Below are 15,529 nucleotides of genomic sequence, written 5' to 3'. Positions count from 1 at the left end.
GCTCCAGGTCCTACATGTGGAATGGTCCTACATGCTCCAGGTCCTACATGTGGAATAGAGCACCACCTGCCACCCGTGGGACATCAAAGCTGCTGCTGATAGCATCCCCCACCCCTAGGAGGGGAGAATGGGTAAGGGCCCCAGTGCATTGCTTTGCCCAGGGGCCCACACTGCTGTTAAGACGGCCCTGCTTCCACCAACTAAATGCAGGTGCAGTTAAACGTAGAGTACTCACCTTAAGTACCAATGGTTACCAAGGCCATATTTTGATCCATAAATACCAAGACGAGGCCAAAAGCATTGTGGAATCCTGCTCTCCAACATCACAGTAGTTGCCGCTAACTGGATTGAAAAAAAAAAAAAAAAAAAGAAACATTTAATAGTTCTTAAGTGGACTGGAAAGCACCATGCTAGTACATGCACATGTGTGTTTGTCATCGATACTAGAGCAGGGGTTCTCAACCAGAGCCCTCAGGGCATGCTAGCAGACCAGGTTTTACGTATAGCCAAACTTGAGCACAGATGACTTAACACAGTTATTTTGATTGACACCATCTGTGTCCAAGCACACTAAAACCTGGACTGTTAATTGAAAGTCATCATGTCAACACTGTAATGTTGAATGGTTCTGAGTATCAACATTCAGGACGTTGATAACTTTATTGACGTTTGAAAAATGTGGACAATATGCATGTTGGCATTATGACCATGTAGGGTGAGATAGTGTTGGTCGGTATTCTCAACATGCACAATGTTGACAAGTTAAACATTGGGACATTATGTCAGTGTCGACAGTGAATGCTGACTTGTAGACCCTATCAACAATCATGTCATATCATTATCAATGTTGAAGTGGTATACCAGGGTATCTGAATGTTAAGGTCAACAGTGCCTAGGTTTACAGTAAATGGGAATGGAAATGTATGATGAGCAAAATGAGCCACACAAGGGCACTTGGGAAAAATATAAATTGACATGAAAAGCTCATGACGATGGTTTCAAGTGTTGAGTAATGTTTGTTGACCTTTCATCTGTATCAACCTTGTGTCTGTTGACCGTTTTATTGTCAACCTTATATACCATTTCCATATATCAACCCCCCCCCCCCCCCCCCAAAAAACAAAAACAAAAAAAACAATGCTTTAGAAATCCTATGGGAATCATTATCAAACATGTTTTCATGTTTTGCATCAGAAAATGATAGAAGGTTGCCCAACAGGCCTGTGCTTGTGGTCATTTTCCAACCAAACTAATGGGTACCTGTAATAATGAAATGTTCAATATATATTGGCCATGAAGCCAACATGTCCATCTGGCCTCTTAAATGTGACCAAATTGGACATTTATCTAGTCTACAAGAACTCAATGTGAGATCCACCCACATTCAGTTGGCTTCACTTATCAGTTCCTTCAATTATGTAGAAGTAGAAGAAGAAAGAAGAAAAAAAAGAAAGATGATGATAAAGAAGATGAAGACGAAGAAAGATGATGATGATTATGATGATGAAGAAGAAAAGAGAAAGATAAAGAAGAAGATGAAGAAGTAGCAGACGATGAAGAAGAAGAAGTAGAAGAAGAAGAAGAAGAAGAAGAGGAAAGATAATAAAGTAGAAGAAAAAAGCAAGATAAGAAAGAAGACAAAAAAGAAAAAGATGATGATGAAGTATAAAGAAGAAGAGGAAGAAAAAAGAAGAAGAAACAGAAAGATAATTAATAACAATACGAAATGCTCATATAACAGGCAAGCTCTGGTTATATTCAGGTATGGCCCTGTTTGTACAAATGGAGCCACCTATATTCATCCTGCGGATGAGCCATGTCTTTTCGTCTCCCCGTCTCGGAAAACGGAAAGTCACGGCGCGCCTGCGGGATCAACGAATGTGGCTCCATCTGTAATGTGCTGCACTATAGATGATGGTCTATATTCATTTGCTATAACAAGTACAGATTGAGTCTCCCATATCCAAACTGCTTGGGATCTGAATTATTTGGGGTTTTGGATTTTTCCATATTTCTGAAGTTTTTTTTCTACCATAATTAGAATGAAATAGGACCCAGGTCTAAACAAAGGACGCATTTATGTTTCATATACACCTTATACACAAAGGGCCTGATTGTCGTTGGCTTGCATAGTTAACTGCTTTGTGAGCCATGTAATGCCGCTCATCGGGAGTGCAAATGACCTTTGAATGATTTGTATAGCGCTCGCTAATCTAACTCATCCGGTAACGTCAGCCGCCCACGTCCGGAAGGCAGGTGCCCCCCATTTGCATGGGGATGCCCAGCGTTTTCCTGGGCACACCCAGCGTTTTCGGTGGTAGGCCAGGAAATGCTCCCTGAACGAACGTAGGAAGGAATTGGCTAATCAAAATCACCTCCAAAGCCTGAAATCATTTTATATAATACTTGAAATGATTTTGTATATTAAACAAAGTTTTGGTGTACATTGACCCATCTGAAAGCAGAGGGGTCACTATAGAATCTCAGTCATGCTAAAAAAAAATCTGTGTTGGAAAAAAATTTGAACTACGGATGTGGGAGACCCAACCTGTATTATAATGTAAGGTGCTAGTACGAATGACACTTTACGAATGAATGTGCTGAAAGATGTGGGGAGAAAATAACTCACAGCTAAATCTCCCAATGCTAAATAGGGAGAAGCAAAAAATTGCCTTCTCTCCAGATAAAATGGGAGGAAAATGCAGTTTTTAGCTTTACTGAGCAGAACCCTTAGATTGATATAACAAGCAGTGACATGAGTGGAGAAGTGGGCCAATGGAGAAGTTTCCAATAAGCGACCCATCATCTGCCTATCACTTTAAAAAATGTTCTCGATAAATTTTACTTCGATACCAAGTGGTTACTTTGGTCATGTCTTCCTTTGGTCCACATCTCCACAGTTTTCACTGCTTGATACATTTCCTCAATAGTTAGATGAAGCCTTAGACCAGTGTTTGGCAATAAGCGGCCCTCCAGCTGCTGAGGAACTACACATCCCAGCATGCCTTGCTTTAGTTTTGCTATTTGACCATGCTGCAACTGATGCAAGGCATGCTGGGTTGTGTAGTTACTCAACAGCTGGAGGGCCGCATATTGATCACCCCTGCCTTAGACTAAAAATGCTCATTGCTATTTCGTCATTTCATTCAAGTAAAGTGTGTCTGTTCCTCTAGACCTCACACTACATAGCAGAGAGAGGCAGGATCACTCATTGCGTCTTACCTGAGCCCGCCAAACCTCATCCCTCTCCTGGGCCACCCGCCAATGGGTGTCTCCCATCATGCCAATTAGCAGGTTCAACATTAAGAGGTTTGCGATGATAGCAAAGGGGAAGTAGGCCAAAGCGTAGCTTAATGGGAGGTAGACGCTGTAGTTGGCCGGAGAGTTGATGACGTTGACGAAGAGTTGGTACGTGCTGTAGAGGGATGTGGAATAACTGGCAAATATCCCAAACTGTGTAGAGTCCTGAGTCATGAACACTACATATAGGGCTGAAATGAAAATGAGAAAAGGTTATTAAGGTTGTGATGAGGAATATCACTATCCAGGATTGTGTCTGGAATCATTCACACTACGGGGAAGAGCCATTAATCTGAAGTTCATCATCTTCACAGAATAATTTTACCACCAAAGAAAGGTCTCTGTGCTACCTCCTCATGCCAGACCCCCTGCTGTCTATTTTGAAGGCTGGATGATCTTTACAAATTGTTTTATTAATTGTGAACAAACTGTCTGTTGTTCTAATAAAATAAACAAGCAAAAAATGGCATGTACATACACAATATAAAATACAACAAATATAATAAAATATGTTAAAACACTCTGCCTGCTGGATCTTTATATATTAACTTTGGATGAAAGAATGGTTATTTATTTGAATGTCTGGTATAGTTACCACTCCTTGGATGCTGATGTATAGCACTGGACTCAGTGGTTGTCCTGTCGTGGGAAAGGTGGAACGTGCAGTACCCGATAAATCGAAATGTTGCTCCCAATTCTGGGGGAGTGGAGGGAAGCTGTATTGTGGGAAGCAGCGAAAAGCGTTGGGGACCCCACCACCATTTGGACTCTGCCTTGCTGGACACTGTCCCAATCCTTGGACCTACCCCAAAATCACACCATATTGGGAACCATCAGGAACCATTCCTCCCCAGGGACCGTGGACCATATTTCAACTGTCCGAAACGGTGACCCTCAGTGAGGACTCTTCCCCCCCCCCCTTCACCAGCAATTTGGGAGGCATTTCACCCTCCAAGCCCAGACGGGCCCTTCACCAGGCTGATCAGGAGCCACCATTTTCCCCCTTCCATCGGGATCATATTTCACAGCCCAAACATCTACCAGTGACAAGTATCGCTTGGAAACACCTCCAGTGGCCACGGAACTTTTCCCATCATTCCAGGCTACCCACTAGAGAGGATTCACCATCATTGGCTGTGTGCTCCCACCATCATCTACCACCAGCCCACTGGGGCCCCACCAACCAAACCCTTCCCCCTCACTCCCCCAGAATTGGGAGCAACATTCCGATTTATCGGAATACTGCACGTTCCACCTTTCCCACGACAGGACAACCACTGAGTCCAGTGCTATACATCAGCATCCAAGGAGTGGTAACTATACCAGACATTCAAATAAATAACCATTCTTTCATCCAAAGTTAATACATAAAGATCCAGCAGGCAGAGTGTTTTAACACATTTTATTATATTTGTTGTATTTTATATTGTGTATGTACATGCCATTTTTTGCTTGTTTTTTTTATTAGAACAACAGACAGTTTGTTCACAATTAATAAAACAATTTGTAAAGATCATCCAATCTTTTAAATAATTTTTTCCCCACTGTTCCAATCAAGCGATGCCACAGAACTTTGTTCCGACCCCCTGTTTTTCTTGTTTCCATCGGGCCTAACTAACCCGTTAGTGCAGCTGCCTTTGCTCATTTCAGCGCCCCTTGGAGGACACTCCCACACAGTGCCCACCTACCCTTGTCCCTATTTTGAAGGCTGTAGGCATGGTTGAAGTCTTATTTTGAGGGGCGAAAACACATTGGACCCATTATAAATACATGCGGCATTGCTTGCATTAGCCATTATGGCGCCATATAACTTCCCCATGCAAAGCATGTAACAGCATCCATATTTTGAAGAACACTGTGGGGAACGGCACTGCAAAACAAATTTGAATATGCTAATGAGTGTATAAAGGGTATTTTACATGACTTTCACCATTATATTGCTCCTGGACAGGCCATTGGACCATATAAGCTACTGTACGTTGCCTTTTAATTTAGTAATGATATAAAAAGCTGCTGAAACATACTGTATACTGTATATAAAACACTGTCAGTGTCAGACTGGACCAAATAGGGCCCAGGCTTAGGGGTGTGGCTAGCTACCAGAGGGGGTGTGGCTCTCCACCACAGAGACTTGTATAGAGAGTGCACCCCTTGATAAATAAATACAGTAAATACTGCTAGTGCATGCATGACAATATATAAAATTATTAACATCAATGCACTGTAGAAAAATACACCATAGTCCCTCTCTGCTGCACTGACAGCAGCCTGCTGGCCCAGAATTAGTGGCGGTCTGGGCCGGGGGGCAGGGTGCTATGGCGGCTTTATTGATTAAGGTAGTAAGTAAGTGCAAGTAAGGGCATCCGGCATCCCCTGCCAAATTTGTCACGCGCACCTCCGGCACCCTCCGCTGCTGAGAGACGAGTAGAACAGCGGCGTGCAGTGCCACAGGCTTACCCCACCCCCCCCCGGCGGCTCTCGGCCAATTCAAATACGGCACACCTCCTGAACCAATAAGAGCTCTCATACCAGCAACCCTGGCGATTGGCTGCCGGGCACGAGCTCCGACTGGCTCACGATTCGGGGCCATATTTGAAATGGCCGAGAACCTGATGCTGCCGCTGCATGGTGCTCTGCCTCCTGCTCCTCTGTAACACAGAGCAGATGTTGCTCCTAACTACCACCCACATTCAACAGTGCTGTGCGGGTTCCACCTAACTGACTGATTGCAGAAAGCTTCAGCTGGATAGTGGCAGGGGCGGCACTTTGATGTCACTCTGCCTTTCCACAGACCATTATTCCGTCCACCCCCTGCCCATATCCAGCCTCTCATCTCCTCCTACTCATACGGGGCTGCGGCTGCCCATCTCCTCCTGCTTATACCCAGCCTCCAATCTCCTGCTGCCCATACCCAGCCTACCATCTCCTTCCCATACCCAGCTTCCAATCTCCTGCCCATACCCAGCCTCCCATCTCCTCCTGCTCATACCTAGTCTCCCATCTCCTCCTGCTCATACCCAGCCTCCCATCTCCTGCTCATACCCAGCTGCCAAGGAGGAGGAGCAGCCGTGCCCAACCAGAGAGAGGGAGGAGCAGCAGCACCCAGCTGGTTAGAGGGGGAGCAGCAGCGGCACCCAGCTGTGTAGAAGAGCAGCAGTAGCTCCCATCCAGGAAGATGGAGGAGCAGCAGTGGCACCCAACCAGAGAGACGGGGGGCAGTGGCACCCAGCCAGGAGATGGAGGCCTGTCCATGCTGGTAAAAGGAGACCTCCTCCACCCCCCCCCCCCCTCAACTCACCCCGTCATCTCACCCTCTCTCACCCCCTGTTACTACTCCCCCTCTTGCCCCCCATTACACTTTCACCTCTCACCACCCATCACCTCACCCCCTCTCGCGCCCCATCACCTCACCTCTCTCCCACTGTCACCTGGCCACCTCTCACCCGCCATCACCTCTCCCCCATCACCTTGCCCCAACACCACACCAAGACTCACCCTCGTCACCACACCACTATCATCTCATCATGTCACCTACGTCATCTCACCACATCACCTCGCCCCCCCCATCATCTCACTCCCTTGTCATCTCTCCCACTCAGTCTCTTTCCTTTTTTTTTTGCTCTCTCTCAGTCCCCTTTTCTCTTTCCTCTGCTCTATCTCTGTCATTCTCTCGCCCTTGCTGATCCTCCTCTTTCTCTCTTCCCCTTTGCCTCCCTCTCCTATCTTTCTCACTCCCCTCCTCTTTTTCTACCCCACAATAGGGGGTGTTGTCGGATTGGGGAGTTTCAGTCACTACCATTGATTAACACCTTGGACTGGTGCTGGTCTCAAGAGCTTTCTTTGCCATCCCTTAGACAAATAGGGGTCATACCATTACAATAAATATTTATGACCTGTTTAAACTTAGCAGTGGTTGTCCATGTTGTTATTTATAGAATAAGGTGTGTTGTGTGAGTTATTTCTAGGAAATTAACAGTTAAGTAAAGGTATAGGCCAAACAGCATAATTCATTAGGCGCCTTAGTGCTGTACAGATTAATATTACAGTAATATCTGGTGCCACCAAGCGTAGTTAGTGCTGTATAGATAAATATTACAGTAATATCTGGTGCCACCAAGCATAGTTAGTGCTGTATAGGTAAATATTACAGTAGTATCTGGTGCCACCAAGGGTAGTTAGTGCTGTACAGGTAAATATTACAGTAATATCTGGTGCCACCAAGCGTAGTTAGTGCTGTACAGGTAAATATTACAGTAATATCTGTTGCCACCAAGCGTAGTTAGTGCTGTACAGGTAAATATTACAGTAATATCTGTTGCCACCAAGCCTAGTTAGTGCTGTACAGGTAAATATTACAGTATTATTTGGTGCCACCAAGCGTAGTTAGTGCTGTACAGGTAAATATTACAGTATTATCTGGTGCCACCAAGCGTAGTTAGTGCTGAACAGGTAAATATTACAGTATTATCTGGTGCCACAAGCGTAGTTAGTGCTGTACATGTAAATATTACAGTATTATCTGGTACCACCAAACGTAGTTAGTGCTGTACAGGTAAATATTACAGTATAATCTGTTGCCACCAAGCGTAGTTAGTGCTGTACAGCAGGGCCGAAACAAGGGTTTTCGGCGCCCGGGGCAAGGCAGTCTTTTGGTGCCCCCCCCCCCCTTGTCATGCTGCTGCGCGCCGTAGGTGCGCCGAAATTTTCGGGGGGGGGGGGGGGGGGCGCCCGGTGCGCGTGACCCCCCAGCCCCCCCCTAGTTACGGCCCTGTTTACAGGTAAATATTACAGTATTGTCTGGTGCCACCAAGCGTAGTTAGCGCTGTACAGGTAAATATTACAGTAATATCTGGTGCCACCAAGCGTAGTTAGTGCTGTACAGGTAAATATTACAGTATAATCTGTTGCCACCAAGCGTAGTTAGTGCTGTACAGGTAAATATTACAGTATTGTCTGGTGCCACCAAGCGTAGTTAGTGCTGAACAGGTAAATATTACAGTAATATCTGGTGCCACCAAGTGTAGTTAGTGCTGTACAGGTAAATATTACAGTATAATCTGGTGCCACCAAGCGTAGTTAGTGCTGTACAGGTAAATATTACAGTATTATCTGGTGCCACCAAGCGTAGATAGCGCTGAACAGGTAAATATTACAGTATTATCTGGTGCCACCAAGCGTAGTTAGTGCTGTATAGGTAAATATTACAGTAATATCTGGTGCCACCAAGCGTAGTTAGTGCTGTACAGGTAAATATTACAGTATTATCTGGTGCCACCAAGCGTAGTTAGTGCTGTACAGGTAAATATTACAGTATTATCTGGTGCCACCAAGCGTAGTTAGTGCTGTACAGGTAAATATTACAGTATTATCTGGTGCCACCAAGCGTAGTTAGTGCTGTACAGGTAAATATTACAGTATTATCTGGTGCCACCAAGCGTAGTTAGTGCTGTACAGGTAAATATTACAGTAATATCTGGTGCCACCAAGCGTAGTTAGCGATGTACAGATAAATATTACAGTAATATCTGGTGCCACCAAGCGTAGTTAGCGCTGAACAGGTAAATATTACAGTAATATCTGGTGCCACCAAGCGTAGTTAGTGCTGTACAGGTAAATATTACAGTAATATCTGGTGCCACCAAGCGTAGTTAGTGCTGTATAGGTAAATATTACAGTAACTAGGTGATTCATCGCGCCCTACGGGCGCTCTTCACACCGTCGTAAGGGGCTGCGTCCCCTTAATTTGTGAACGTTTGTATATGAGAAATATGGTTAGAATTGTATGAAAGATGCCTGTATTGCAACTTAGGTGTCCGCGAATCGCGGGAGGGGGGGTCGCGGAGGGTGCCGCGAATTGCAGGAGGGGGGGTCGCGGGGGGTGCCGCGAATTGCAGGAGGGGGGAAGGGTTGTGGGGGGTGGATGCTGCAAATCGCGGGAGGGGAGGGATTGCAGAGAATCGCGGGGGGGGGGTCGCGGAGTGGGTTGCCGCAAATCGCGGGAGGGGGGTTACGGGGGCGGGGGTTGCGGCGAATCATGGTAAGGGGGGTCGCGGGGGGTGTGCCGTGAATCACGGGAGGGGGGGTCACGGGGTGGGGTGCCGAGAATCGCGGGGGTGTGTGTGTGTGCCGTGAATCGCGGGAGTGGGGGTTGCGGGGGGGGTGGGGGGGTGTGACGCGAATCGCCACAAGAAAAAATCAACACAGAAAGGTCAACACATGTAAATGTTGACATAAGTGTGGCACTTCATTGGTGTCCATGTCGACACATGAGAATGAATATGAAAACATTCAAAAAATGAAAAAAAAAACTTCAAAAACTCATGTCAACCTTTTTCATTGTCGACCATAGCCATGTCAGTGTTTTCCATGTGCAATTTAATTCTGGAGCTGCCGCGAATCGCGGGGGGGTGCCGCGAATTGCGGGAGGGGGGGTCGCGGGGTTGGGTGCCACGAATCGCGGGAGGGCGGGGTTCACAGGGGTTCCGGTGGGGGGTTGCCGCGAATTGCGGGAGGTGGGGGGTCACGGGGGGTGCCGCGAATCGCGGGAGGGGGGGTTGCGGGGGGGTGTGACGCGAATCGCCACAAGAAAAAATCAACACAGAAAGGTCAACACATGTAAATGTTGACATAAGTGTGCCACTTCATTGGTGTCCATGTTGACACATGACAATGAATATGAAAACATTCAAAAAATGAAATAAATCTTCAAAAACTCATGTCAACCTTTTTCATTGTCGACCATAGCCGTGCCAGTGTTTTGCATGTGCCATTTAATCCTGGGGTTGCCGCGAATTGCGGGAGGGGGGGGTCGCGTGGGGGGTGCCGGGAATCGCCGGAGGGGGGGTTGCGGGGGGTGTGACGCAAATCGCCACAAGAAAAAAATCAACACAGAAAGGTGAACACATGTAAATGTTGACATAAGTGTGGCACTTCATTGGTGTCCATGTCGACACATGAGAATGAATATGAAAATATTCAAAAAATGACAAAAAAATGACAAAAACTCATGTCAACCTTTTTCATTGTCGACCATAGCCATGTCAGTGTTTTCCATGTGCAATTTTAGTCTGGAGCTGCCGCGAATCACGGGGGGGGGGTGCCGCGAATTGCGGGAGGGGTGTCGCGGGGGTGGGTGTCGCGAATCGCGGGAGGGCGGGGTTCACAGGGGTTCCGGTGGGGGGTTGCCGCGAATTGCGGGAGGTGGGGGGTCACGGGGGGTGCCGCGAATCGCGGGAGGGGGGGTTGCGGGGGGTGTGACGCGAATCGCCACAAGAAAAAATCAACACAGAAAGGTCAACACATGTAAATGTTGACATAAGTGTGCCACTTCATTGGTGTCCATGTCGACACATGACAATGAATATGAAAAAATTAAAAAAATTAAAAATAAATCTTCAAAAACTCATGTCAACCTTTTTCATTGTCGACCATAGCCATGTCAGTGTTTTGCATGTGCCATTTAATCCTGGGGCTGCTGCGAATTGCGGGGGGGGGGTGCCGCGAATTGCGGGAGGGGGGTCGCAGGGGGGGTGCCGCCAATCGTGCAAGGGGGGGTCGCGGGGGGTTTTTTTTTGCCGCGAATCGCGGGAGGGAGGTCGCGGGGGGGGGTTCCGCGAATCGGGGGGGGGGTCACGGGGGAGGGTTTGCCGCGATTCGCGGGAGGAGGGGGGGGTCGCGGGGTGGTGGTTATGCCGCGAATTGCGGGAGGGGTCGTGGGGGGGTTCTTTTTGCAGCGAATCGCGGGAGGGGGGGTCGCGGGGGTGTTTTTGCTGCGAATCGCGGTAGGGGGGGTCGCGGGGGAGCGGGTGTTTTTGCCGCGAATCGCGGGAGGGGGGGGGGCGCGGGGGGGGGAGGTTTTGCCGCAAATCGCGGGAGGGGGGCGCTCACCTGGTGGCTGTGGAGTAGTAGTGCTGGGCAACATGGGAAGGCAGTGGGTGTCTGGCACTGTCTGTGGGCTCACTGGGCTGGTTCTCTGTCACATACCTCCCAACATGACCCTCTCCAGGAGGGACACAATGCTCTTGTTTCTAGACTTCCCCTTAATGTATGATTGCCATCACCTGTTTTAAACAGGTTAATTTCTCAGAAAGGTGTTCAGCACAGATGAAGGCAATCACACATTAAGAGGAAAGTCCAGGAACAGAGCGTTATAGACACAGACACCCACTTTGAGTGACAGATGTAGCCAAATATATAGGAGATATCTTGTGCCACCAAGCGTAGTTAGTGCTGTACAGGTAAATATTACAGTAATATCTGGTGCCACCAAGCGTAGTTAGTGCTGTACAGGTAAATATTACAGTATTGTCTGGTGCCACCAAGCGTAGTTAGTGCTGAACAGGTAAATATTACAGTATTATCTGGTGCCACCAAGCGTAGTTAGTGCTGTACAGGTAAATATTACAGTATTATCTGGTGCCATCAAGCGTAGTTAGCGCTGTACAGGTAAATATTACAGTAATATCTGGTGCCACCAAGCGTAGTTAGCGCTGTACAGGTAAATATTACAGTATTATCTGGTGCCACCAAGCGTAGTTAGTGCTGTACAGGTAAATATTACAGTATTATCTGGTGCCACCAAGCGTAGTTAGTGCTGTACAGGTAAATATTACAGTAATATCTGGTGCCACCAAGCGTAGTTAGCGCTGTACAGGTAAATATTACAGTATTATCTGGTGCCACCAAGCGTAGTTAGTGCTGTACAGGTAAATATTACAGTATTATCTGGTGCCACCAAGCGTAGTTAGAGCTGTACAGGTAAATATTACAGTAATATCTGGTGCCACCAAGCGTAGTTAGCGCTGTACAGGTAAATATTACAGTACTAGGTGATTCATCGCGCCCTACGGGCGCTCTTCACACCGTCGTAAGGGGCTGCGCCCCCTTAATTTGTGAACATTTGTATATGAGAAAGATGGTTAGAATTGTATGAAAGATGGCCTGTATTGCAACTTGAGTTATAGGTGAAATGTGTTAAATAGAGAGCATATGATTTGGAAGGGGGTGTGTATTGTTTTGTTTAATTAAAAAGCAGTTACAGAGTACATTGATAGTGTGGATGGTACAGTGACATTTGTGGGTGTGTGGGGGGGTGTGTGTGCATGTTGTTTAGGTGTGTGTGTGTGCAATAGTATAGTAGGGTGTTTTTGAGTCAGCGGCTCCCCACTGGCGGAGGTCACGACACAGGAAAACAGGAGGCTGGGTAGTGATAGGGGTGTGTGGACATAAGGGGGACTAAAGAGGAGGGTGGGAGATACTGTGCAGCTTCTGCCAGTGGGTGAGGGTCCAGTGTGGCAGTACAGGAGTACAGGATGGTGGCCCTGAGTCAGTGTCTCCTCCTACTGGGTGGGAGTTAGGGTACATGAGAGCAGGAGGCTGGGCTATGAGGCATGATAGGGGCATGTGGGCAAAACAGCGTCAGCGACTCCCCAGTGGTGGAAGTTACGGTTCAGGAGAGCAGGAAGCTGGGTAGTGATAGGGGTGTGTGAGTATACGGGGACTAAAGAGGGGCTTAGGGGTGCCGTGAATTGTGGGAGGGGCATGGGGGGTGCCGTGAATCAAAGGAGGGAGGGGGCGCAGGTGTCCGCGAATCGCGGGAGAGGGCGGGGGTCCGCAAAGCGTGGGAGGGGGCGTGAGTTGCGGGAGGGGGGGGTTGCGAATTGCGGGAGGGGGGGTGTGCGGGGGGTGACGTGAATCGTGGGAGGGGGCATGAATCGTGGGGGGGTGTGCGGGGGGTCCGTGAATTGCGGGAGGGGGGGGAACGGGGCGCGATAAATCACCTAGTTGGTTATATATTCTTGTAGAAGGATGGTAGGATGTTGCTGTCATTCAGAATGCATTTACATAAACAGTAATAGTAGCAGTAAAAGATCTGACTTAAAACACCTACAGTAAAACAGAACAGGTGTTATATATTATACTAAGAATTGGTTGATGATGTGTAGGTTGACGTGCACATAGTTGTCACATAGTTGTCACTGTAAAAAAATTGCTACAAGAAAAAATCAACACAGAAAGGTCAACACATGTAAATGTTGACATAAGTGTGGCACTTCATTGGTGTCCATGTCGACACATGAGAATGAATATGAAAACATTCAAAAAAGAAAAATAAATCTTCAAAAACTCATGTCAACCTTTTTCATTGTCGACCAAAGCCGGGGTTGCCGTGAATCGCGAGCGGGGGTGGGGGGGAGAGGGAGGAGGTGAGGTGTGTCCGCGAATCACGGGAGGAGGGGTCGTGGGTGGATGCCGTGAATTGCGGGAGGGGGGGTAGCGGGGAGGGGTGTGGGTGCCGTGAATCGTGGGAGGGGGGGACGCGGGGGGTTGCAGTGAATCGTGGGAGGGTGGGTCGCAGGGGCGGGGGGTTGCCGCAATGACGGGGGGGGATCGCGGTAGGGGGGGTCGCGGGGGGTGGGGGGTACCGCGAGGAAGGGGGGGCCTGGGGGGTTGGCACAAATCGTGGGAGGGGGGGTCGCGGGGTGCCACGAATCGCAGGAGGGGGTGTATCACGGGGTGGGGCCGCAAATCGCGGGAGTCGCCGCGAATTGGGGGGGGGGGGTGTGCTGTGAATCGCGGGAGGGGGGTCGCCGGGGGTGCCGCGAATCGCCACAAGAAAAAATCAACACAGAAAGGTCAACACATGTAAATGTTGACATAAGTGTGGCACTTCATTGGTGTCCATGTCGACACATGAGAATGAATATGAAAACATTGAAAAAGTAAAAAATAAATCTTCAAAAACTCATGTCAACCTTTTTCATTGTCGACCATAGCCATGTCAGTGTTTTGCATGTGCCATTTAATCATGGGGTTGCCGTGAATGGGGGGGGGGTGGAGGGACACATTGCTCTGTTTCTGGACTTTCTTCTTAATTTATGGATTACCATCACCTGTGCTTAAACACCTTTCTTATCAATTACCCTGTTTAAAACAGGTGATGACAATCATAAATTAAGATGGAAGTCCACAAACAGAGCATTCTGTCCCTCCTGGAGAGGGTCATGTTGGGAGGTATGGAGGTGTGGGGCGCTCACCTGGTGTGTCTGGTGAGTAGCTGTGTCTTTGCTGTGTAACATGGAGAGGCAGAGGGTGTCTGTCTGGCACTGTGGGCTCACTGGGCTGGTTCTCTGTCGTGTGAGTCAGTCATGTGAGTCAGAGGCTCCACCCAGCGTTACAGCTTCAGACACACTTTGAGTGACAGATGTAGCCAAATATATAAGATATTATCTGGTGCCACCAAGCGTAGTTACTGCTGTACAGGTAAATATTACAGTAATATCTGGTGCCACCAAGCATAGTTAGTGCTGTACAGGTAAATATTACAGTATAATCTGGTGCCATCAAGCGTAATTAGTGCTGTACAGGTAAATATTACAGTATGAAATATATTATTATTATTATTATTATTATTATATAGTGCTGCCGAGTGTCCTTAGTGCTGTAGAGGTGAATATTACAGTATAAAAATTATTATTATAATATTACAGTAAAATACAAACAAACCATACAAAACAGAAACTTAAGGGGGTTATTCTGATTCACTCGGAAAGGCACAATCACTCTCTAATGTACAAAACCATGTGCACTGCAGGTGGGGCTGATGTAACATGTGCAGAGAGAGTTAGATTTGGGTGGGGGGTGTACAGGGCCGAAGCTACCACTAGGCAGCATTAGGCAGCTGCCTAGGGCGCTGGCCGCTGGAGGGCGCCACTTATATATCATTTAAATGAAGCAGAGCCAGCTGGTCCCAGGAGCGGCCGACACTTTTCTCTCATCATCATTAAAAAAAACTTCTGCGGTTACCTTGATTTGCGGAAGGCAGGAGGGGGACCTGTGGCTGCGGCGCTGTAATACAACTGGCGCCTCAATTAGACACCAGCCGCCCGCCCAGCCTTCCCTCACAACACCGACCACCCCTGCCTCTCAGAGTCAGCGCACAACATTGCCGCTGTGGAGCCCGCAGAACAAGCAGGGAGCAGGGTCTCCCTGTCAGCCGCAGTGGCATTCCATCCGCAGGAGGGGAAACCCGCGGTGCTGTACTAGAACTAGCGCCTCAATCAGACACCAGCCGCCCGCTACATCATTCCCTCACAACACCGACCGCCCCTGCCTCTAAGAATCAGAGCACAACATCGGCGCTGGGGACCCATGCAGAACAAACAGGGAGCAGCGTCCCTGCCAGCAGCAGTAGCATCCCATCCAGCTGAACAGTAAGACACGGCCCCCA

At 48.0% G+C, this 15,529-nt stretch overlaps 1 protein-coding gene across 1 annotated transcript in view; it reads right to left on the bottom strand.

The window, feature by feature from the left end:
* Positions 1-231: 231 nt before the first annotated feature.
* Positions 232-15,529, bottom strand: part of LOC146007304 (transient receptor potential cation channel subfamily V member 6-like) — a 46,562-nt gene continuing 31,264 nt past the window's right edge. The window contains exons 13-14 of the mRNA XM_083145650.1: positions 3,223-3,491; positions 232-342 (exon numbers count right to left, since the gene is read on the bottom strand). Coding sequence (XP_083001776.1) covers positions 232-342; positions 3,223-3,491 — 380 coding nt within the window. The remainder of the gene's footprint in view (positions 343-3,222; positions 3,492-15,529) is intronic.

Source organism: Crinia signifera, chromosome 6, assembly GCF_055691185.1.
Source record: "Crinia signifera chromosome 6, ASM5569118v1, whole genome shotgun sequence".
Taxonomy (NCBI): Eukaryota; Metazoa; Chordata; class Amphibia; order Anura; family Myobatrachidae; genus Crinia; species Crinia signifera.
This window is presented reverse-complemented; position numbering and strand designations above follow the sequence as displayed.